Source organism: Perna viridis, chromosome 6, assembly GCF_037379345.1.
Source record: "Perna viridis isolate PV_CMFRI_1.1 ecotype Kerala chromosome 6, ASM3737934v1, whole genome shotgun sequence".
NCBI classification, from domain to species: domain Eukaryota; kingdom Metazoa; phylum Mollusca; class Bivalvia; order Mytilida; family Mytilidae; genus Perna; species Perna viridis.
This window is the reverse complement of record NC_142450.1, coordinates 3,464,407-3,487,960: the sequence shown is the minus strand read 5'-3', so window position 1 is coordinate 3,487,960 and position 23,554 is coordinate 3,464,407. Positions and strand designations below refer to the sequence as shown.

At 31.7% G+C, this 23,554-nt stretch overlaps 1 protein-coding gene and 1 long non-coding RNA gene across 5 annotated transcripts; one reads left to right on the top strand and one right to left on the bottom strand.

The window, feature by feature from the left end:
* Positions 1–105: 105 nt before the first annotated feature.
* On the top strand, positions 106–16,084 carry LOC148613242 (baculoviral IAP repeat-containing protein 7-B-like). Of its 4 annotated transcripts, none has more exons than XM_088586518.1 (11): positions 106–166; positions 2,087–2,212; positions 3,447–3,496; positions 4,227–4,335; positions 4,999–5,165; positions 6,555–6,678; positions 11,466–11,635; positions 11,808–11,892; positions 12,538–12,573; positions 12,748–12,927; positions 15,832–16,084. In XM_088586518.1, exons 1-11 carry the CDS (start codon positions 136–138, stop codon positions 15,840–15,842), a joined length of 1,089 nt encoding a protein of 362 aa, XP_088442644.1. In that variant the 5' UTR covers positions 106–135; the 3' UTR covers positions 15,843–16,084. The 4 variants fall into 4 exon arrangements, with proteins under 4 accessions (XP_088442644.1, XP_088442643.1, XP_088442642.1 ...); XM_088586517.1 differs by having other exon boundaries at positions 12,748–13,000; XM_088586516.1 differs by having other exon boundaries at positions 12,748–16,084.
* On the bottom strand, positions 13,567–23,210 carry LOC148613241 (uncharacterized). The gene is made up of 3 exons (XR_015923298.1): positions 22,848–23,210; positions 19,417–19,536; positions 13,567–13,672 (listed from the first exon to the last, which is right to left on the bottom strand). It is a non-coding gene; the product is annotated as an uncharacterized LOC148613241 (long non-coding RNA).
* Positions 23,211–23,554: the final 344 nt, after the last annotated feature.

Below are 23,554 nucleotides of genomic sequence, written 5' to 3'. Positions count from 1 at the left end.
CTTGCTATGACTTGATTTTTTTCGATTATATCTCATGAAGAACGTTTATTTCATTCTTAAAAAAAATGCATTAACACTATTTTATTTCATATTTTGAAGGTTTTTAACCATGAACAGTGTCACCCACATGATACTATGGAAGTTCAAGAATCGAGTACTAAAACAGGTAAACTGAGTCATGAACTACTCGACATATCTATTTTGCATAAACTTATTGTTTCTTCTTTTTCTTCTTATTTTTTCATGCATATGTTCGTTGTAAGAAAACTAGACTATAAAAATTCAGACACTTCATAAATTTCTCAACTCTCCACAACCCTATCACAAAAAACAGGAACGATTTGATTGATAAAAACGTTGTTAAAAGTATCTTGTACGTATAGATGTTCGGTAAGACTAGAATTGTGGCAAATATACTGGTTATCAATTTATTCATTGTAAAGATTTACATCAAAAATTTTGCTTTAAAGCAACAAAATAGTACAAGTAGAAACAATTAATGTTCTTCCAGAGTGCTTATTTCATGTGCAATGTATATATTTTCGATATCAAATTCTTAACAACCGAATGAAACACTAAAACTGCATGGTTTTGTGGTTTGTAACCTGTCTGAATAGAAAATAAGAAATTAAAGTGATTTTTGTTGGGTTTGTCACCTTCTGTGTCATTTTGTCTATAAAAACTGTCACTTATTACGTTTAACAATCACACCAAAATGTATATATATATATGTCTCAGAATGTGACGACTCTACTCGCTACACTGCTCCATCGGATCAAATTGATACAAGGAAGATATGTAAACGTATAGATTTGATTTTATTTGGATTATATCTCATGAAGAACGTTTATTTCATTCTTAAATGAAATGCATTAACACTATTTTAAGAATCGAGTAGTAAAACAGGTAAACTGAGTCATGAACAACTCGACATATCTATTTTGCATAAACTTATTGTTTCTTCTTTTTCTTCTTATTTTTTCATGCATATATTCGTTGTAAGAAAACTAGACTATAAAAATTCAGACACTTCATAAATTTCTCAACTCTCCACAACCCTATCACAAAAAACAGGAACGATTTGATTGAAAATAACGTTGTTAAAAGTGTCTTGTACGTATAGATGTTCGGTAAGACTAGAATTGTGGCAAATACACTGGTTATAAATTTATTCATTGTAAAGATTTACATCAAAAATTTTGCTTTAAAGCAACAAAATAGTACAAGTAGAAACAATTAATGTTCTTCCAGGGTGCTTATTTCATGCGCAATGTATATTTTCGATATCAAATTCTTAACAACCGAATGAAACACTAAAACTGCATGTTATGTGGTTTGTAACCTGTCTGAATAGAAAATAAGAAATTAAAGTGATTTTTGTTGGGTTTGTCACCTTCTGTGTCATTTTGTCTATAAAAACTTACTACGTTTAACAATCACACCAAAATGTATATATATATATATATATGTCTCAGAATGTGACGACTCTACACGCTACACTGCTCCATCGGATCAAATTGATACAAAGAAGATATGTAAACGTATAGAAAGGTCTGAAAAATTCCCAACGACGTTAGAACTGTCAAATTTGCGATGCAAATTTTTGGTCGTTCACTCCGCGGGACTCGAACTCATACCGCTGTGACATCTATGGCAACTCCGCCTGCACAAAGTCCAGCGCCCTAGACCACTCGGCCAGCTAGGCTGTATAAAAATATAGCTTTCACTGGCGTAATCATTCCTCCTCGTAGGATTAATCTAGGGCTGTAACCTAGTACACGATGTATGGTAGTACGGCCAAAAATTTGACAGTTCTAACATCGTTGGGAATTTTTTAAACCTTTCTATATATGTGTGTGTGTGTGTGTGTGTTTGTGTGTGTGATTATTCTAAGGGTTTTAAGTTTTATATAGTTGTTTTCAATTTATGCTTGTAACTTCACGTACTAGCATTGTGTTCTTCCATGATCTTCTGATCAATTTTAAAGATAACTGTCAAAATCTACAAATGAAGTTTAATATTTGATGTTATGTTTTATCCCAAAGAAGAATTGTTTCTATTCCAACCTTATTCATATTTTCTCTAGGATCACAGTTAACAAACAGAAACATGTCCTCTACTGATTCATCATCGTCCTCTCCTTCGTTGGAAAATCACTTCGTCCCACTCGACAACTCCAACATAAGGCATCCGTTTGTAGCCCAGGCAGAAGGTGAGTACTCTTTTTGTCAATAAAGAGTTCATTGTAATCAAGGGAACCAAGGTTATAGCGGTAATCAAACGAATGTAATCCAGTGACCAACACCAGACATGGAAAACAGACATGCACAACAAAAAACAAAATGTAACTAAAATCATACATACAAAGAAAGAAAAGCAAATGAGCAAATCGGACTCCACTAAAAACTGGGAATATGGACCTGGTGCACCGGTAGGGTAATCGTCCTCGCGTAAATGTATACTTAAAACTGCTTTGCTAAAAGTATTGATTAAATGTAAGGGGAACAATTACGTATTATGCTGTTCGAACAATGTTCAAATATAAAATTTGACTTTATTAAATGTAGAATTGATAGTCATATAAAAATATATATTATCAAGGATAAACACAAACCTTAACAAATCACATATAAAAGTATTGGGACAAGCTCATGGAATTTAATGTAAAACTTTGAAGTTGTATTATCTGCCTTCAGATTGAGAGTTTTAGTATTTATATTCTATTATGCTCATCTACTATTAGTGAGGCCTAATATCTCTATAAAATTTTATTAAAATCTATTGAACGGTTTAGATTAGTTGTGCTACGAGGTTTTATCATTTAGTTGGGGTCTTCTGACTTTAATAACATTTCCTCATGCATGTATATTTCAGGCAAAGCTTCAAATTGAAACAAAATAAATAATTTTTATTTTGGGGTTTAACTTTGCTATATATAATAAACAGACAGACAGACCGACACACGTCGGGTGATTTCTATATATCCCCTGTGTTTCGATGAGAATTATGGTGATTTTTTTTCTCATAAAATGATTCATTTTAGAAAACAGTTAGTTTATGTTACCCCCTATTTTCCTGCAAATAATTAAGAACGAACAATACGTTTTAATCATATAATTCCTCTTTAATGGTTTTGTTAAATCTATGAAATGTAACTTCTTAGGAACAAAATAGGGTTGATCATAATGAGAATAACCGAATGATCAAACTCCTCTTTTATATGCATTTTACTGAATAAATCCTTAATCTTAAAAATATATATGTTCATAGAATGAAACAAAAATAAAGTCACTTGCATGTTTTAACAGGGGTGTACGGCTTGTTACTACATGTAAATGTACAGTACGAATTATGACTTATTTTGATGAACAAAAACCAGAACAATAAAAAAATTGTTTGCCCATTCAATTGTATGGGCTTGTTTTTTTTATAATTTATCTTTTAAGCTACCGACACGGGTTTGAATTATAGTGGACATGATGGAGAGCATCCTGTGGTAAGTTCGAGTCTGGAGTCTGGGGGGAGGAGAAGACAGAGGTTACTCTCTATATATTTCAGTATATGGTGATGTGCATTTTGGGTCCTTTTTGCGAAATTGGTTTGCACAGCTTTGGGTGTAATTTTGCCTTGGTAGCCATGTATTTGGTATAACTGATCTAATGATGTTTGCCATTTGTTTGGGTGTCATGTTGTGGATTTAGTTGTCATTTTCTCTTTATCTTTCTTTTTAAACTCAGAATTACATCGGCACTACATGTATAATTAGATTAGATATTGCCCACCTAAATGACGTTATGGATATGGCCTCAAGACAATATCTTACATGTAGCATTTGATTTGCAATATTTTTATAATAATATAATTGGGTATGGTAATCTAGGTTTGGCTTTACATAGATTTGGAAACGTGTTTAATTAAAAAAAAAACAAATACTCACCCTGTCATAAAATAATGAAGCAACTGCCCGGGATAAGTCATGCATGATGCGCCATGCCCTTTACTAGACTGCTTCCATCACATCAGTAAAAGTGTCATGAAGATAAAATGGGAAGTTTATTTTACATTTGACTCATCCTTTTTATTAAAGATTTATTTAGTTTTTTTTAAGTGCCAAACGATTTAAGTCATTGTTGCATAGCTATGAAACTGAAAATGTTGAGCAACAAAATCTACATTTTTTTGCAATACTCAATGCACACTTCAAGTAAGGTTTTGTCTTATTTCAGCATTCAACACAGAGGACCCTCAATAACCGACTGGACTCTTTTCGGCACTGGAGTTCGAATAATTCTCAAAATAGACGCCTCTTGGCACAAGCAGGTTTTTTCTTTACAGGTAATATTTTCATGAAACCAAAACTATATACAGTACTTATATGAGGCATAGTTGCTATCCCATGGCATGTGAGGGATGGGGAAAAGAGTTGAGAATAGGGGGGTAAGATATGGACATTATGATTTTGAATAAGAAGAATACGAATATTGCTTTAAATAGTTGATAACATGAAAATGAAATATGCAGTTGCGGTTAAATTGGGTGGGAAATGGCAAATTCCTTATGGGTAATTAGAATATTGGCAATTGGAAATTAGTGATAGTATATGGTTTAAGACAATGGTTTTACTATTCATGATATTTCTTAACTTGCGCTTTACACAACCCAACCAAATCTGCATTTCACACCAGCAGAACTTGATTTCCCAGTATATTTGATCACTGTTTGATCACGTACTTATTTCACCTGTTAGCACCAGCTGTTTTTGTAGGGATTTATATACCATTGTCTTTGTAAGGTCTATCAATTTCCGTAACGTTGAATTTGACGTGACATTGTTTTAGATTTGACGATTGAAGAGAAATGTTTGTATATTAAATTTCGCAAAAACCTGTCAAGATTTTATTTAAAACAAAATGTTCTAATGATTTGTAAGAGATGTGCCTTACCCTAGTTTTACCTCCTCAAAATAATTCATTATTTAAAGGTATATTTTAATTGTAGGCAGGAATGATTATGTACGTTGCTTTCATTGCGATATCGGTCTGAGTGAATGGACTTCAGATGATGACCCATGGACTGAGCATGCTAGACATTCACCACGATGTCGATACCTTCTTGAAAGAAGAGGTCAAAACTTTATTGAATCGGTTCAAACAGAATGGAAGAAGGTATGTAAAAAATAATATGTATAAATGATACTTTACAAAAAATCCAATAATCAGATGTTAAGTAGCAGTCTTTGTAAGAATCATGCAAAATCTGAAAAATGTGATATTCCCCAAAAAGGCTACTTATTTTTATTTTTGTGATTAAATTGTTTTATGGGTCTATATTGAGAAATGTTTTATCATTAAATCATATCTGCCTGGTTTTAAGAGGTAAATAACATTGACAATCCAACAGATTCTATCGTATTTGAGTGTCATCAACAGAGTTATCCCCCGTACTTTTGAAATCTACAGTGCATTCTATATAATTTTTACCTCCTATGAACATGGGTTACATGAAATACCACATGTCACTTTCTGCTTACTATGACATTTTAAACTATCTATCTATCTATCTATCTATCTATCTATCTATATATATATATATATATATATATATATATATATATATATATATATATATATATATATATATATATATATATATATATATATATATAATCACATTTTGTATGATTCTTATGATGAGTGCTACTTAACATTTAATATTGAAATTTCTTTATTTTGTCGGTTTGTTATGAAGTAACTACATTAAATATATACGGATATTAGTAATAATTGTTTGAGTGTAGGTAAATCGCTCATTGGGTAGTACTTGTAGAGGTGGACAAGCATATAGACAAGCTTTAGTATAGTAGTAATATTTGTGTTTTTTTATCTCATACATACAATTTTAAAAGTACTGAATCTACTGAATTTTGTTTCATGTTAAAGATAAATATACAATTTCTGAAGTTGGAATATAGTTCAGAATCAACTATTTTAGATACGAATATTGAATCTTGGTCCCTTAATTTCTCTTCCAAAAGTCATTAAACTATTTTCTCAAATGCTGCAAAAAAACAACAACGAAATTGATAAAGTACGAGTTTTCCAGCAATTGACAAATAAATAAGTAAAACACCGAGGCTTCATTCCTTGCATGGCATATGGTAGAACTTCTCTCGATAGTTCCAGTTGTGAGTACTTCTTGTATACAACTAATTTTTGGATAATGATCTTCCTACATATTTAGGTTTAATGCTGCTGATGAGAGGTTACTCCTTGAAACAGGTGTACAGCATTTCGAAATTTACAATATATAAATCTGGTATTTTTTGTATTTACCTATCTTGGTTGACTCTTGTTATTGTAATTAGATCAAGGAAACCAGTTTTCTACTATGTATTTATTTCCTTTTGTATAGATTTACTTCCATTTAGCAGTATAATAATACAACACAAAATGACAACCAACAACCACAAATTTATAAATGCCTTGAGTTTTGTATTTAAACGCATGATAAGGTATTTCAGTAAATAATTTGTTTAACAAAATTTATTTCTACAGCACTATAATCCAAGGCATCATAAATATAAAGATTATAAATCTAGGCTGTTGACGTTTGGCAGCTTGAATATAACTATCAAATCGACGCCACAAAGATTAGCACAAGCAGGATTCTTCTACACAGGTATTGATAGAACAATATATATCTTAGACTCATAAAATTTCTTTCCATCAAAACATCCTCTGACTCAAAATAGTATATAAGATTAACCCAATAAACAATGGCGGATCTTGACAACTTCAAAATAGTTTAATTTACGTTTTTGGTTGCAGTATCAAAATTAAACGTTCTGATGTAAATCATGTGATATGTAAGTTATCACATCTGTACCGAATTTCATGAAAAAAAATGTGAAAGTACTATTATTCGTGGGGTACTTATTTTGTGGTTTTCGTGGGTAGGTCAAACCACGAAAATTGGTTCCCAACGAAAAGGAAATCTCCATTGATGTGTATACTAAACACCTCAAAATCACGAATTCAAGAATCCACGAACTTTAGTTATGACACGTTGAACAAATTGGTTTTCATGATGCAGATGGACACACGAATTCATGGTGACAACTACAAAATTAGACACCGAAAGAACATTTTCATGCGAAATCCTGTAGTTGCTGCCGATGCATAAATAGAAACAAGCGAATTTTCTACAACAATTACGGGGCATTTAGACACAGACGCATATACCCATAACCAGCATGTTTATATGTAGAGTTGTGTTTAATCTTTAAATTGGTTTCTGTAAGCGACTATTGTATACGTAAGTGCCTTCCATGGACCAGCTAATCTCCACATATAATCTCTAAGTTAGGAGACCCATGCTTTTAACCGTTATTAGAAATGTAATTGGAACCCATAGTAGTTTGTTTTATTTTAAATACATAACACGTACATAGATTAAAACCTCAACAACTTGAAGTGCCAAGAAATTAAGGAGCAGGACAGGAAGAGACTATGTCGCTAGTATCCTCTACTCGTAAGTCGTAGAAGTAACCGACTGTTAACATGTAACAGTATTCTACTGAATTTAGAGTTAGATAATTAAGTACGTATTTTTTTCCTCAAATACATTCATACCCTTTGCTATAGAGATAGATTTCATTTTCCTGGCCATATTTGTTGTTCGTCTATTTGTATCAGCAATAGAATCCCTTTTCACAAAAGAGTTGAATAAATCGTACGCTATGACGTCACAAAACTTTGATCCTTTATAACGTCATAATTTTACACTTCAAGTTTTTTTTGTGAAACAGAAAGGGACCACTGAGTATTAAGTTCTGGAGATGTAGTAGTTCTTCATTCGCTTAAATATATTAAGCAGGGTTCAAGCTACAGAGAAAAACAGGAGAAGTGACTTCTCTTTCAGAGAGACACTAGGGAGAAGTGAATGCGTGCGCGTATTATTTACCAATGATTTTCAAAATTATATGCTATATGTTACTTACATGCACACAATATAAGCAGGCATTTTCATATATTTATTTTCTTTTATCAAGAGAAATGTTACTTTTTCTCTAAGTTACATATGTAAGTAACTAAATATTTTGGACAAAATGAAATCATCCTGCTGATTGAATGATTGACTTATATATTCATGAAATGGAATTTCTAATCTATACCTCTTTCCCTTACCAAATCTATTACAGCAAAATTAATATATATGATTGGGCAAAGCAAAGCTTCTTGCAATGCATTGTCTTATTATTTTGTATTTTAGCAGCACCGGAATAGAAAATTTCCAGGCTGTGACATTCTATTGGAATTATCATTTTGTTTTTTTTTATTTCCTGAGTCACTTCATCCATAATGATTTCTTGATAAAATCGTCCCTTCTTTTGATATAAGTTGATCAAGACTAGTAATAGTCGACATGGCGAATTCACGGTTTTGTTGTGGAACATAACATAAAGATCAAAAGAAACGCTCGGGTTTTCTACCGAATTATCAATTGAGTAAAGAACCCGCACCATAGATTTGCACGTTTTGTAACGAAATTTGAAAGATAAAGCATGAATTATCGTATGCTGAAGTGAAAAATCTTCATTCCGTATCTATTCTTAAACGTTTGAAACAAAAAGCTGATTAAAATACTTGCTTGTAACCGTTAATTCGATAGATTTTGAAAATTTTTACAATTTATTTTCTCGAACGGGCGTCATTTTTGTATGAATTGTTATCGAAAGAAAGATAACACTGGTCAAAATACCTCTAAAAGACGGAGAACCGTTCCGATCATTGACGATGTCTGAAAATGAGAGGGCGACTTTACTTCGCTTTCGGTGTCGTCTGAGTTCGAAGTGAGCGACTCCAGGGCGACTATTTCGCCCGAATCGCCAGTAGTGTGAGCCCTGTATTAAGTTTATCTTTTGTTCTTACACCTCCTGAAACGTGTAACATTCCCATTTTAGCGTGCTTCGTATGCATGTATCCTGGAATCGTGTATCGTGCTTCGTGTGCGTGTGCCTTTCATGTGCGCACTTCGTGCTTCGTTCTTCGTGTATCGTGCGACGTTCTTCGTGCAACGGTTCTGTATTCTAATTGGATGATACAAATAGCTCCTATGGTAGATCAATTTTACGGAATATCGTTGTAGTTTCGTTTTTTATGCCAAAATCAATATTCCTTTTACATTGAAAAGACAATATTTTGTCAGGAATCAATACATGTAGGAATTAATTGGTTTCAAACATTCGAACATTATTTGTACACATAATACAATACTGTAAATATTTGAATGGCCTTCCGGAATGATCGAGGGGGGGGGGCAATTTCCCGAACTACATGTATAACTGTTTTTGAGTTCATGGCGATCATTCCCTAGTGGTAATAGTTTGTCTTTTGAGAATAAAAAAGTAGTATGTATTACCCGAATTTTAAGAAATTCCAATATGTTCATACTCCCAGACCAGTGAAAATAGTTTTGCAATGCACCGTGTATAATAAAATGGACATATTTCATATCAGCAATGTAATGTTATTTTTTTTATAAATAAAATGGTATTGCATTGGTTAAAATAGCTTAATTATTTAAAAAAGAGTACTTTTATGAAATTTTGGTATTTTTCTTCTCCTGGGACAAGGAAAATGTGTTCCCAATTATCCAAATACAACAAATATGGACATTTTTTCACATAACAATTACTTTCTTTTCATATTTAGAGCAATAAGATGGTATCGCATAAGCCAAAAAAACACTCTTTTATCTTGAAATTGAGTATATTTTACCCCAATTTTGTAAAATTTCATTTTTTTTATACTCTCAGTCCAGTCATATCAACAATGCAACATTATCTCTAATAGACTAATAACATGGTATCACATTAGCAAAAATAGCTGAATTATTTCGAATAGAATGATTTTTACCAATACTTCATGAAATTTTTGTATTTTTATTCTCCTGGAACAAGGAAAATGTGTTCCCAATGAATCATATACAACGAATATGGACATTTTCATATGAAATTTACTTCCTTTTCATATTCAGAGCAATTAGATGGTATTGCATCAGTCAAAAACACTCATTATCTAAAAATTGAGTATATCTTACCCTACTTCTATGAATTTTCAATATTTTCACACTCAGAGACTAATGAAGATGTTTTCGCAATGTACCATGTACAATAAAATGGACATTTTTCATATCAACAATGCAATATTTTCTTTTTTAGACCAATAAAATGGTATCGCAATAGTTAAATAGCTTTATTATTTAAAAAATAGTACTTTTTACCAATATTTTAGGAAATTTTGGTATTTTTGTTCTTCTGGAAAAAGGAAAATGTATTCCCAATGATCTTTTTATATTTAGGGCAATGAGATGGTATCGCATAATGAAAAAATACTCTTATCTTAAAATTGGGTATATTTTACTCCAATTTATTGAAATTTTTAAAATTTTCATATTCAGAGACTAATGAAAATTTTCTTTTTTTATACCAATAAGATGGTATACCATCAGTAAAAAAAGGCTCAATTATTTCAAAATATAGTGCTTTTTACCAATACTTTATGAAATTTGGTATTTTTGTTCTCCTGGAACATGGAAAATGTGTTCCCAATATACAACAAATATGGACATTTTTTACACATAAAAATAGTTCTATTTATTTCATTTTCAAAGCAACATAATTGTATTGTAAAAACAATTTATCAACTGAATTTTTCTTAGAATTTTTCTTCAATTTAAAAAAAAAACTTTCTATATTTTCATACAATGACAACATTTTCGCAACATACCATCTATAACGAAAATTAACGTGATTTTATATCAAAACATTTATAGACATTTAGAAATTGTGTTTTTTGAATGTGTTTATTAAAGCATAATACACATTAATGTAAAATTACATGGAAGATGTTAGCAATAAACAAAATCGACGAACACGTACATTGTGTATCATGAATTATTATTAGTTTCGTTTTGTAAGTTAGATTTCGAAGTATACCAATTACTGAGAAGAATACTTCCGGCGGACACGATCATTCGTTTATCGTGCTTCCTGCAACGTGTTTCGTGTGGCTTTCGTGTATCGTGTGCGTGGGATTGGGAACGTTACACATTTCAGGAGGTATATTGTTTCAGCTTTTTCTGTACCGCTTTAATTTTTAGTGGTATATGATTACTTCCGATACTTTTTCAAACACTCCAAGAAAATTTCAGTATCTAATTTGTTTGTCTTTGTTAAGCTTTTTGTGTGATTACACAATGCTAGGATGTTAATATTGATATTAAGCATTAATCGAAATCGTATTTCCCATCTATATAAAAGACACGCCCAAGGTTTTAAATTAATCCATCCATTTAGCGCCGATATAATTACATCGGAGTTCGGAGGGTTATACAAAAGGACAAGGTGATTCCAATATACCATCCACTCACTGAGTTTGGGTACAATTTATTCCTTTATTTAGGTGACGACGATATTGTAAGATGCTTCTGCTGCGATGGTGGACTACGACTACAACAGTTAGAAGCCGGTAGTGACCTCTGGGAAGAGCATGTCCAATGTTGTCCTAAATGTCAGTATCTTGTTACACAGAAAGGGAATGTTTTTGTGAAATCCATACAGGAAAATATCAAGGTACATGTTTTGTACGAAATAAATTACCCCTGTTATAACATAAACATTCTACCATTTTGACTTTACGGAGTAAAAAGATATTGAGGTTAATCAAATTAAGTTCATATAATTACGTTTAACGAACTTCTGTAAATATACTTGATTTGAAATAAATTCCTTCGTTCCCTTATAGAAAACAGATACCGAATATACAGACCAAGACAACAATCCTGTAGACAATTCTACAAATCAGGAAACGGAGTGGCTTTCTCACTTGGGTACGCATCTTTTAGAGTAATATACACCATTTTAATTCTTTATCCGACATTAAAAAGACTTGTTTTCAAACGTCAAACCAGGCAAACAATTATAGTCATCAAAACATTTGTTGACTATATAGATTCTAAATTCTAAAGGAAAAAAAATAATACCATTTGAGCAGATGGGCCTAAGGCGAGGGGCACAGTGAAACGTTTGTATTCAGCATTTTACATCAATCGCATGTAAGTTTCAGAGCAACTTGGACTAATTTCATTCGCTTTCAAATGAAAGCTTGAGAAGCTTTGGTGGAATTGAATATGAAAAAAAAACATAACATTGATTAAAAAGTTATGTTCCTTACCCTAGATCTACCTCCTAAATGAATAACAAAACATGTTTATAAATTCGACAAAGCGTTAACCCGTGGGTAATACATATTCGTCAGTCTTCAATTACCGTAAAAGATACCAAATAAACCAACATTCGAACAGTAATAAAAGAAAACATAATCTAGGACTAACGAATAAACTAAGACAAAAAAAAAAACAAAAAAAAACAATAACAACAACAACAACAACAAAAAACAAAAACAATACAACTCACAAATAAAATAACAGTTACTTGTGATCTTAATAAGTTTTATCATTATTTTATATTTGTAGTGTACATATCACGCATGTCAAAACCACGAAATTATAGTAAGTTTACCAAAACCCCTTTCTTTATACTTGCTGACAGTATTCTCATTTTCATTCATGCTCATTTATATACTTTAACTGCAATAAAAAAACGCCAGCTTCCTTCAATGAAAAGGAAACATTAAATCATGTCAATCGTGTATTTGAACTTTAACATTATTTAAAATATTTCAGAAAAACTTAAAATTGAAAATAAAAGACTGAAAGAACAGCTTTTGTGCAAGGTGTGTCAGGAGCAAAACCGCTGTATAACGTTTTTACCATGTGGTCATTTTATATGCTGTTTGGACTGTGGATATGACCTGAAAGATAGATCTTGTCCTGTGTGTTGCCAAACTATCACTGAAGTGATAAGTACATATCTTTCGTGCAGCTTATAAATCTTCATGTCCTCTAGGAAATTGTTTTTTTGATCACCGACAAAAAGGTATGTAATGCGTGTCCCAATGAGTGGCAAATACCTTGCCATAGTTACATCTTGGGTGTTGCGACTCAGATCCCATTTTTGCTTGTAAAATTATATATATGTGTTTAGCCAGTCATCTCCCTTTCTGAAATTTCTGTATCTGTCACTCTTTGACCCATATAATGTTTTTTGACAGAAGGTACTTTATGAATATTCTAGCAATTCAACAAGTTTTTAAAAAAAATATACATAAAATATATGTGTATTTGATTTATATCAATGTTGCATTTGTTGAATAAGAACTGAACATATTTTATTGCATAAAGAGCAAAGGGATTGGACAAAACGTATTTCAATTCATATTAGAGATGGGTCAGATTACTTTCTTGATTAAATTACTTTGTTAAATGTATAATCAAATTAAATTAATGATTACAGCATTTTTGAAAGTAATTGATTAAATTAATTATTACAGCATTTCTGAAAGTAATTGATTGAATTAATGATTACATTGGCAAGTAATCATGATTACAATGAATTTTCAAATAACTGAAATAGTTGAAATGTTAGGAACATTTGTTTATGTTACTTGTAATTTCATAAGGTCTTAAGTTCTTTGAATTTCACAGGTAAAATTATTTTTTAAAGTAGAGTTGAACATCAATCTCCACCATTTTGTTAAACCACACAGACCTGTAAAATATATACAAGTTCAATATATCAAATAGTGACTTTCACTCGAATTTTTAAGAATCATTGCATTTGATCACCATCAATCTTTGAAATGTTTAAAATTTAAGTCTGCACCAGTGTGGTCGGAAAATTTTCTCTTTTTAGCCAAGGATATTTGCAATGAGAGGATAAAATTTAATATACCCTTGGATTTACTTTTGTACTTCTTATCAAATTCATAAAAAAAACAATGTATAAGATCTTTTGACTTTTTTCATTAGAATAATTAGATTTTTTTTACATCTTGGTATTGAATTAACATTTTGTAATATCTTCACAAAAAGGGAACAAAAAAATAAATGAAAAATGTACATAAAGAAGCATTGAATGATTAACAATCATTTTACTCTTTTTTTTTGTTTTTGACACTTAATGCATTATCCATAAATACCATTTAATATTTCCATTGTAATCATAATGTAATCAGAATTACAGGGTTTTTTGAAATGTAATGGATTCAATTTAATTACATGTAATTAGATTTTTTAATGATTAATGATTACAATGATTATTTAAAGAAATATAATCAATTACAGCTGATTAATGAATACAATTAAAATTAACCCTCTCTAATTTACAAATGCCCTCTCCCATATTACATGAATAAGTAACTACATAAATGTTTTGCATGCAACAACAATAATAACTTACTAATATATGATTAAAAAACGAAAAAAAAATAATACATTTAATATATAAATAGATAAAATGTACATAGGCGCCTATATATAAATAACGATCATATAGAATAAACACTGATATAGTTAATATAATATCTGAATATGATATAAAAGTTCATCGAAAACGCCTAGTTTGCTTACTGAAATATTGTACCGATTGTATATAATGTGTACGAGTTATTACCTTTATTGGTTATGTGTGGTATGTAGCTGGTATAATTTATATAGATATTTTGCCTGAAAATGGCATCATTCCCGTATTAATTATTTTATTTTTTAAAATTAATTCCTATAGAAAGTGTAGTTTTTGTTTTCCATTATCTTAACATGTTTACTCCCCAAATAGGTTTTATCATTTTAGCTCACCTGGTCATAGGTCAAATGAGTTATTGCCATCACTTGGCGTTAGCGTTCATCATTGTCGTTGTATACAAGATATGAATGAATAGTATCGAATGAATATTAACTTAGCATGCTCGTTCTTAGGGTATCTTGCACAAAGTTTCTACTTCGATTTTTGATCTTTTGGAAAACGTGTTCGCCGTTTCTAAAAATATAACAATGGGGTCAGTCAGAAGTTATACTAATATATCTCCAAAATTGTTTGATTTAACCAAATTCTGATATAAGGTCTCACTAAGCACTCTAACGTTACCATTACTTTACATGTTAAAAAAGTAAAATTTTCATTTTCACTGTGAATTCCCAGGACAAATGACATCTTAAAGTTGCATACCATTTCAAAGCTAGGAAAATAAGGCTTTCATAATTATTATGCTAATGGAACGATGACTGTAGAAATTCTTCACAAATTTACTTGAATAAATAATACTGAAAATCCACATTTTTACCTTTTCTGCTAACTGACAGCATGGAGGCTAATTACTCACACATATAAACAATATTCATACACTTCTGTAGTAAATTACATATATGGTTTTAAAGTACACATTCTCAGCTTTATTTTGACTACTTTTGATCAGAATACACACAAATAATGCACCTACAATGCATAAGTCTAGGTTCAGTGTGTTTTTAGGTACTACGTAGGGGATGGGGGCCATTTGACCCGAAAGTGGTTAGTAAGACCTAACTCATATTGGAGTTATTGCCCCTTTTCGACATTTTGGGCTATTTTTGATGTTTTTATTTTTTCAAAAATCTTTTTTCGGAAATGGTTATATTTTTCACCATCAGGCGATGGGCCATTGCCGAAATTTTCAAAATGATTTGTCACCCGATGTAAGAGTAATGGTCCCTGAACATTTATTTTGTCGTTTTTGCAAGTGTACAACTTAAAAACCATTCGAAAAATTCATTGAAAGTTAGTATAATTGTTTTTAGGGTATTTTGCCCAAATTTTTTTCATTGATGGAATAGCATAGCTATCGTTACTAAACATAGGGATCACAATTTTGTTTTTGTTTTTTTTCACTATAGGTGAAAGATGAAGATGACAACTACTTATAAGATACATATGATATTCTGGCAGTATTGAAATGCTTTTTTTCATGCAGCCATTTTGCCATATTGCGACCATTTACACCAGTTGATCGGAATTCAATGATTTTTGGTTTTTTCTGGAAACAGTATTCGTAGTTGATTGATGATGACGAAAGTTTGCTCTGAGCAGCCATTTTCCCAAATGAAAATGTTGTAAATGAGGTTAATCAAATAAATGCCATGATTTAAATTAATGTCATGTTCTTTATCAGCAAATGTATACTAGGTTAATGCCCCCTCAGACGCGTTGGAATACACTTGTAACTTACAGCATTCATTCATCAACAAATGCACTTTTTCAGCAATGTTTTGTCAAATATGGTGGCAAAATATGATACCTTAACTTACTTAGTTAATATGGCATGGTTTGCCAGGTGGGCGTTTCAGATTCTTTCAGAGCCTCTTGTTATAATTTCATGTACACATTTTTTAAATATTGATGCTTGACTCTGCACAGTACATCAGATCGATACTATTTTTAATTGTTATATCTTAAAGGAAATGCCCCTCCCACTAAATGTCCTGTAAATTCCTGAAATTTCCCTCTAATTCCCTATTGATATTAGAAGGAGTTGCTCCCTATGTAAAACCCAATTTTTGGAGTTACACTTTTTTATTTCGTAATTTCTAATGTTTGATCAAAAACATTTCTGCTTGCGAAAAAAATAATACTTGTACAAAAAATATATAGATTGTCCCTTTAGTGCAGTTCTGCCTTCAAACCAGGCAGACATTTATGATTGGTGATTCACTCACTTCTTAATCCAATTTTTTTTTTATTGAAAATACTTCCATAGGCCTAAACAATCTATTTGGAAATAAAAGTGCAAATGGAAGATGGTTATATTTGAGATATTAACTCTTAAATTTGGTTGCGGAAAAGGATTGGTATTTTTCCCGCCAAAAAATTTAAACAATAACCAGTCAAAAATATTTCAAAATATATAGAAGATGCAAGGAAATGACCATTAGAAAACTTGTTTTTTATGACTTAAAAGTATTTGAACATTTTCATTGATTAGCTTGAGATGAAATGAATCACCTTCTTGCCTGGTTTTTATATAAGTAATTAAGAATTGTAAATTGATATCAACGATCACATATAAGTTACAAGATAACGTCTTATTAGAAAGCAAAGAAAGTAATAAAGTAATATCACTAGTTTTGTAATTCATTCTGAATGATATTCTAAGAAGAATCTCAAATTATTTCATTTTATTTTAAAAAATAGTAATGATTGGAAACAGCACAAAGAGTTTATAAATTTCTATTATCGTGCAATTAATACTTTCAAAGTTAAAAAAAAAACATGTTAAATTCACATATTACTTTCCTCGAAAGTGGAATCAATTAAATAATGTTGACTTGAAATTTGTCAATGTGCAGATAAACATTTCTTTTCATGAAAAAGCAATATGATGAATATAAGTCAAGTGCTCTACGTTTATAAAAGTACAAACCCATTCTATGGTTTAAAAAGTTATCATGTGGTTCCCATAGAACTTCGTGTATGAAAATAGTATCATTTCGTTCTATTGTAAAATATATGTTTTCATGTGTTTTTATATGAACAAATATATATATTTTTTTCTTACTGACCCCAAATATATGAGTCCACATTTTTAAAACTACGTGAAAACACATGTTGCACGCACTTTCTTCTATGAATACACAGGCTGATTATATTAACAGTGTACTACAAGATATGGCTTAATTATATAATCAAGTGATAGATAATTAGTGAATATAAGAGGCTGCTACAACAATTCTAATGAGTTTTTATTATTCTAAAGTATACGATTATCAGAAAATAATGTAATGAAATTTTGTGAAGGAAACCACATTATACGAAGACAATAAAATTAATTTTTAATGTTGTATTTGATGTTTTTATTTGTTCTACAATGAGGGGACGAAACTCACAAGGCCGAACCGACTCAAAAATACAAATTTCTGCATGTTTAGAAACTTTGTTTAGTTATTTATTCCTGGAGTTGGATAAACTGATTTATATACACAAAATTTGAACTTTGTTGACAATTTACACATTTTGTCTTGTGTCAAGAAGTCTGTTATATGCTCTGTAATGTATTTAATTTGGATGCGAAAATGGAGATGATTTAATATGTTTGTGTATTTTTTAAAACTTAATAGGGACAGGGTGTTATTGTCAATAGGGACAGGGTGTTATTGTCAATAAGGACAGGGTGTTGTTGTCAATAGGGACAGGGTGTTATTGTCAATAAGGACAGGGTGTTGTTGTCAATAGGGACAGGGTGTTATTGTCAATAAGGACAGGGTGTTGTTGTCAATAGGGACAGGGTGTTATTGTCAATAGGGACAGGGTGTTGTTGTCAATAGGGACAGGGTGTTATTGTCAATAAGGAGAGAGTGTTATTGTCGTGCTATATATGTAGGGAATCTGAAAGATGAATTTGCTATATGAAATGTCCTTCGTAATTTACATTATTCGGAAATAATTGTTCGAACTTTTAACGCAAACGCAGACAAAATGTTTTAGGAATTCTCGCATATCCCTGTTGATTGGTGTCATTGACAACAACACGACGAAATAGCTCCGTTATTGTATAGACGCAGCCTAAAATCATATTAACCATCTTTCATTGGGAGATATTATTTTTGAATTTTTGTAGCGTCTCCTGATTTTTGAATTTATTTGCTATGGGGTTACATACTTTCATTTGCTCGAATGGGGTTTTGATGTAACAAATTCTAACGTGCTTATAAATCAGATTTTCCTTCACTTCAATATTTTTTTAAATTAACTTAAATCATAAAACCTTTTTAGTTTACACAATGTCAGCATGGCCTTGGGGGTTTAGGCGTTTGTGCCATATTGCATGTTATATACAATATTGTAATGTCTGTGTGAAAGCCTACTGATGAGTCCCATTCACACATGCATGCTTTGTGTAAGATATACATCTATTTGGAGTTAAAATTCTTTGAATAAATTCAATTATTTTCTATGCAAGTTTGTACACATAAAAAATGCCTGTCAGTATTTTCAATAGCTTGTTGTTTGATGTATATTTAGAATATTATATGTAATTAATAATAAATGAGGTATTAGGTGATGTCTTGTGTCATTGGAAATTGCATACTGTGAAAAAAACTATTGTTCCTGGGGTACCAATTTTCGTGGTTTAAATGGGAATGCCAAACCATAAAATTTAGTTCCCAACGAAAAAGATATTTCTATTTTAGTGTATACTGAAAAGCTCCAAATCACAAATTAGAATAAAGAATCCACGTGTTTCTTCCCTAATCCACGAAAATTAATATCAACGAATTAAAGTACATTTACAGTATTAGAGGTATTGTTTTACACTTAATCTTATCATAACCGATCCTCTTTACGACTTGATTCGATTAAGAAAGTCTCTGGTTTTCCAAGGTCCAAAATATATGAAATTGATATGAAGAGCCTAAAAATGTCTGGTTTGAACTGGTTTTCAGGTTTTGTAGGGATCACTTTATTAGCTCACCTAGCCATATTACCTTCACTTGGCGTCAAAACTCCTCTTCTCTAAAACCACTGAACCAGTAAGAATCTAAGTTGGTATAAATGTTCCTTGTGATGTGGGGATTTTTTATCCATCAAAAACATGGTCGTCGTTACTTAAAATAAAACGAAGGGGTCGGACATTAGTTTTCCGCATTTATCTCCAAAACCGTTAGGTTTATCCAAATTCTTTCAATGCTTATATAATCCTTATCATAAGGCTACAAAAGTCTTCAGGGATCAAAGTTGTCAGACAACTCCTTGTTAAAGTTATTGCCCTTCAGATGTGAAAATTGTTTTTTTCAGTTTTCAGCCAACATCTTGGAGCGATTCAGGCTCCTGGGATCGTTTCATACAATGTCATCATGGCCTTGGGGGTTAGGCGTTTGTGCCATATTGTATGTTATATATAATATTGTAATGTTTATTGGCCGCTGTTACTAAATTTAGAACAAAGGGGTCAGTCAGAACCCAAAACTGTTAGGTTTAGCCTCTCCGACGACTTCTTGATATAGTTATGTCCCTTGAAGGGTGAAAAATTATGTTCAATTTCTTGAAAATTATGATAGATAGATAGAAACTTTCAATTTCTGAAATTATCCTTATAATAAGGACTATACAAGTCTACTGGAATCATAGTTGTCGGTCGACTCCTTGTTAGAGTTATTACTCTTGAAAGGCGAAAATGAAGTTTTTTTTTAGTTAGATTTTTTTAGTTGTCAGCCAATATCTTGACGACTGTGTTGTTAGAAAGAAAGTTTCAATTTCTGGAATGATCCTTATAATAGGGACTACACAAGTGTGCAGAGTTCATTGTTGTCGCACGACTCCTTGTTAGAGTTACTGACCTTGAAAAACGAAAAATGATATTTTTAGCAGTTTTTAGCCAATATCTTGTAAACGTTAACTTTAACAAGGTGAGAAATTCGGGCTCCTTGGAACCTCTTGTATTAGGCTTTATTTAGTATATATGCACGGATACGTTTAATGTAAGGCATTCCAAAAATAGTTATGCAATTAGACCACTTAACATTGAATAACGTTTTCTCTCCTTGATATTTGACTGTTCGGTACTTGTCTTATGTCGCACTTTTTGCATCTACTGAAGAAAAGTTGTGTCATGTTCTTTTTCATACTGTCGACAGTTGCAGTTTTCTACTTTTTCGGCGCATTTACATTTAAAAAACGAAATATTTCATTGATAAATGCATTTTGTATATAAACATTTGTCTGTCTGTATTGCTTTCAATACATTTATGTAAAATTACATAAGCTCGTTTGAACATAAAAGATTATATATCTCATCGGTTCTTCGATTTTCTTAGTTCAACCAAACATTTGTGGACGTTGAAAGCAATATTTTTATATAATAATCATTTAGTCATTATGGTGGAAATGCTAACGTGAATGACTTATAGTTAGATTGTTTTTGGAAATACACTATCCAACACCAGTAAAGTTGTGAATTTTCAAGATTTTATTGTTGAGAGTTGTATACAATTAAAAGGCTGTCCATGTTGAAACAAGGCAGTCCATGCAGGTGGCACCTGGTAAATTTGATTCCACTGAAGCTTTCGTTCCAATGTAATCTTATTATCACATATGAGTCAAATAGTGCACAGATTGTTTTTAGTTGACAATGAAAAAATTAAACATTTTCTAATAAAGCAACAAAATTTGGACTCAAAAATAAAGAGTTATCTCCCTTTTTCAATGAATTTTAATGCTATCTATGTAATATGTTTTTCAAAAATATAGAATGACAATTTGTTTGAAAACAATATGTGTTATTGGCCACACCCTGCATGGATTTTGCATGGACGCTCTTTTAATATATTTACATAGACAGGTATAAGGTTTTGCACCAAAGGTAACTAAAATTTGAAAATTAGCCACGTGTTTTAAGATAAACAGAGAACGTTTTCTCCAGCAGTACACCTGGTCCATACTCCCAGTTAGGGTTGCTAGTTTACCATTTTTCTTTGTACGTGTCATTTAAGTTACGTGTTCTTTGTTGTGTATGCCGGTTTTACTGTCTAGTCTTTGACCTTTGATTATATCATTTCCATCATCATTCGAATATTTGTTACCTTGATAAATTTATCTTCATATTTAATTTTAAGTCTATGCTTTACGAGCAACTTGTGGTTTTCAAAACACTTCTTGTTTCTGTTGTTAAGAGAGCGGATTCAGTAAGGATTTGGGTTGTTACAGGTGGGGTGGCTGAGGTTTTGGGATAGGGCGTGGTGGGACAAACGAATGTTGGGGTATTTAACAAATGAATACAAATATGCAGTTCTTGTAAGAGATTCCATATACTTTGTAAACCTTATTCCAATCATCTTCCGAACATATCGAATAATGTTTTTTTCAAAATGCTGAAATTGTTTATCCACAGCATATTTGACCAGTGAGTTTGACGCGTTTTAAACAAACGTCCAGTATTTAATGAGAACAAATTGTGTTACTCTACTTCCTGTCTTATTTCTTCATTCTTACGAGGCTGGCATAATAGCTGATCTAATCCAAGAAAGGAACATCGTTAAGCTAGATCTTTTATTCTAAATTTCCACTCTAAAGATGATTTTTTATCGTTAAACAATCCTAGTTTCGGGGATTCGACACCTCGCATCTATCCCCAAAGGCGTTTGATCACGGATACTACAGACCCTGTGAAGTCAGTCCCATATCTTGGCCTGAACTTAGAAATCGAAGGTAAAGGGAAACTATTGACCAAGCTATACAATGCGATGACTTTTCTTTCCGTATTGTTCACTTTGGGGTGCACTATACAGTTACATTAGGCGCACTGTTTCGCACACCAAGTTCAAATTTGGTGGATATATTGTTTAAATGAAGTTAAGCATTTATATATAGACAGATATAATATATGTGCTGGTAAACAGGTGTAATTTAAAGGAAGAATGGTATCCGGAACGTTTCAGTCCCCTGCCGTATTAGGTTCTCTCCTCAGCATCAGATGGCTGATTCTCAAAATACCTTATTTCGCACGAAGGTTTGACTCTAAAATTGTGAGAGAATGAATCGAAAAGGGTCTTATTATTTTTACCCTTTTTCCACCTACTCCATGCATGCTTTCATGCTGTGGTAGTGTCTAAGTGCCTGATATTTTATAAAACATAGTAATTGGCTGTTAGTTTTGGAAAGGCACCCCTGATTTGTACTAAAACTCATTTTTTTTGCAATAACCATAGTTAGAGTACATGCACATGTATTTTGTTAGTTTTCAAGGTAAATTTCTTGTTCACAGACATACAGATGTAAACTGCAAATTTTGCTAAGAAATATGGCTACACTGTTCTACACTAGCAATAAAAACAGTATACCTATCACCAGTTTTGAAAATTTTAAATATCTGTGTACATACAAAGTATATGAATAAATAATGTATACCTTCAACACTTACCTAGTACATTGTACATGTAAAAATGTCCATGAAAATCTGCTCTTAGAAAAGGTCTACTTTTGGTAGCCTTGACATCCAACACATTTTCAATGCACTTTCGTGGACACAGAATTTCAAACATAACTGAATCTTTCTTGCGTCATGAAAATCCTGTTTCTTACTTTATGATCTGCGTTCTAAATAAATGTATCTGGTATATCTTGACAATGTACTAAAAAGAACCATATTGATCATTAGTTATGACTTACATGGATATAATACACATGTACATTGTATTACTATCTCTCTAAATTCCACACTGAATAGTACATGCAGTATCAACAGGAGACACCTATATAAACTGAAGGGCCACTGGCCCGAGGGGTGATATAGGTCGAGGGTTGATACTACATATCAAACAGATTTTTGCATGTCATGTTCATTCTTTCTTATATTTTATCTATACAAAATGTACTTCAAATATGTTCTGTGCAAGGTATGATATATGATATGCAATATATGTCTAGGGGTGTGATATAGGATATGCCATATAGGTATATGGGTGGTATTTAGAGAATGCAATATAGGTTCATGGGTATGATATATAGTATGTGATATAGGTCTAGGCGTGTGATGTAAGGTATGCAATATATGTCTGTGGGTGTGATATATAGGGTACTTGAAATGGGTTTAGGGTGTTATATACGGTATGCGATATAGGTCTAGGG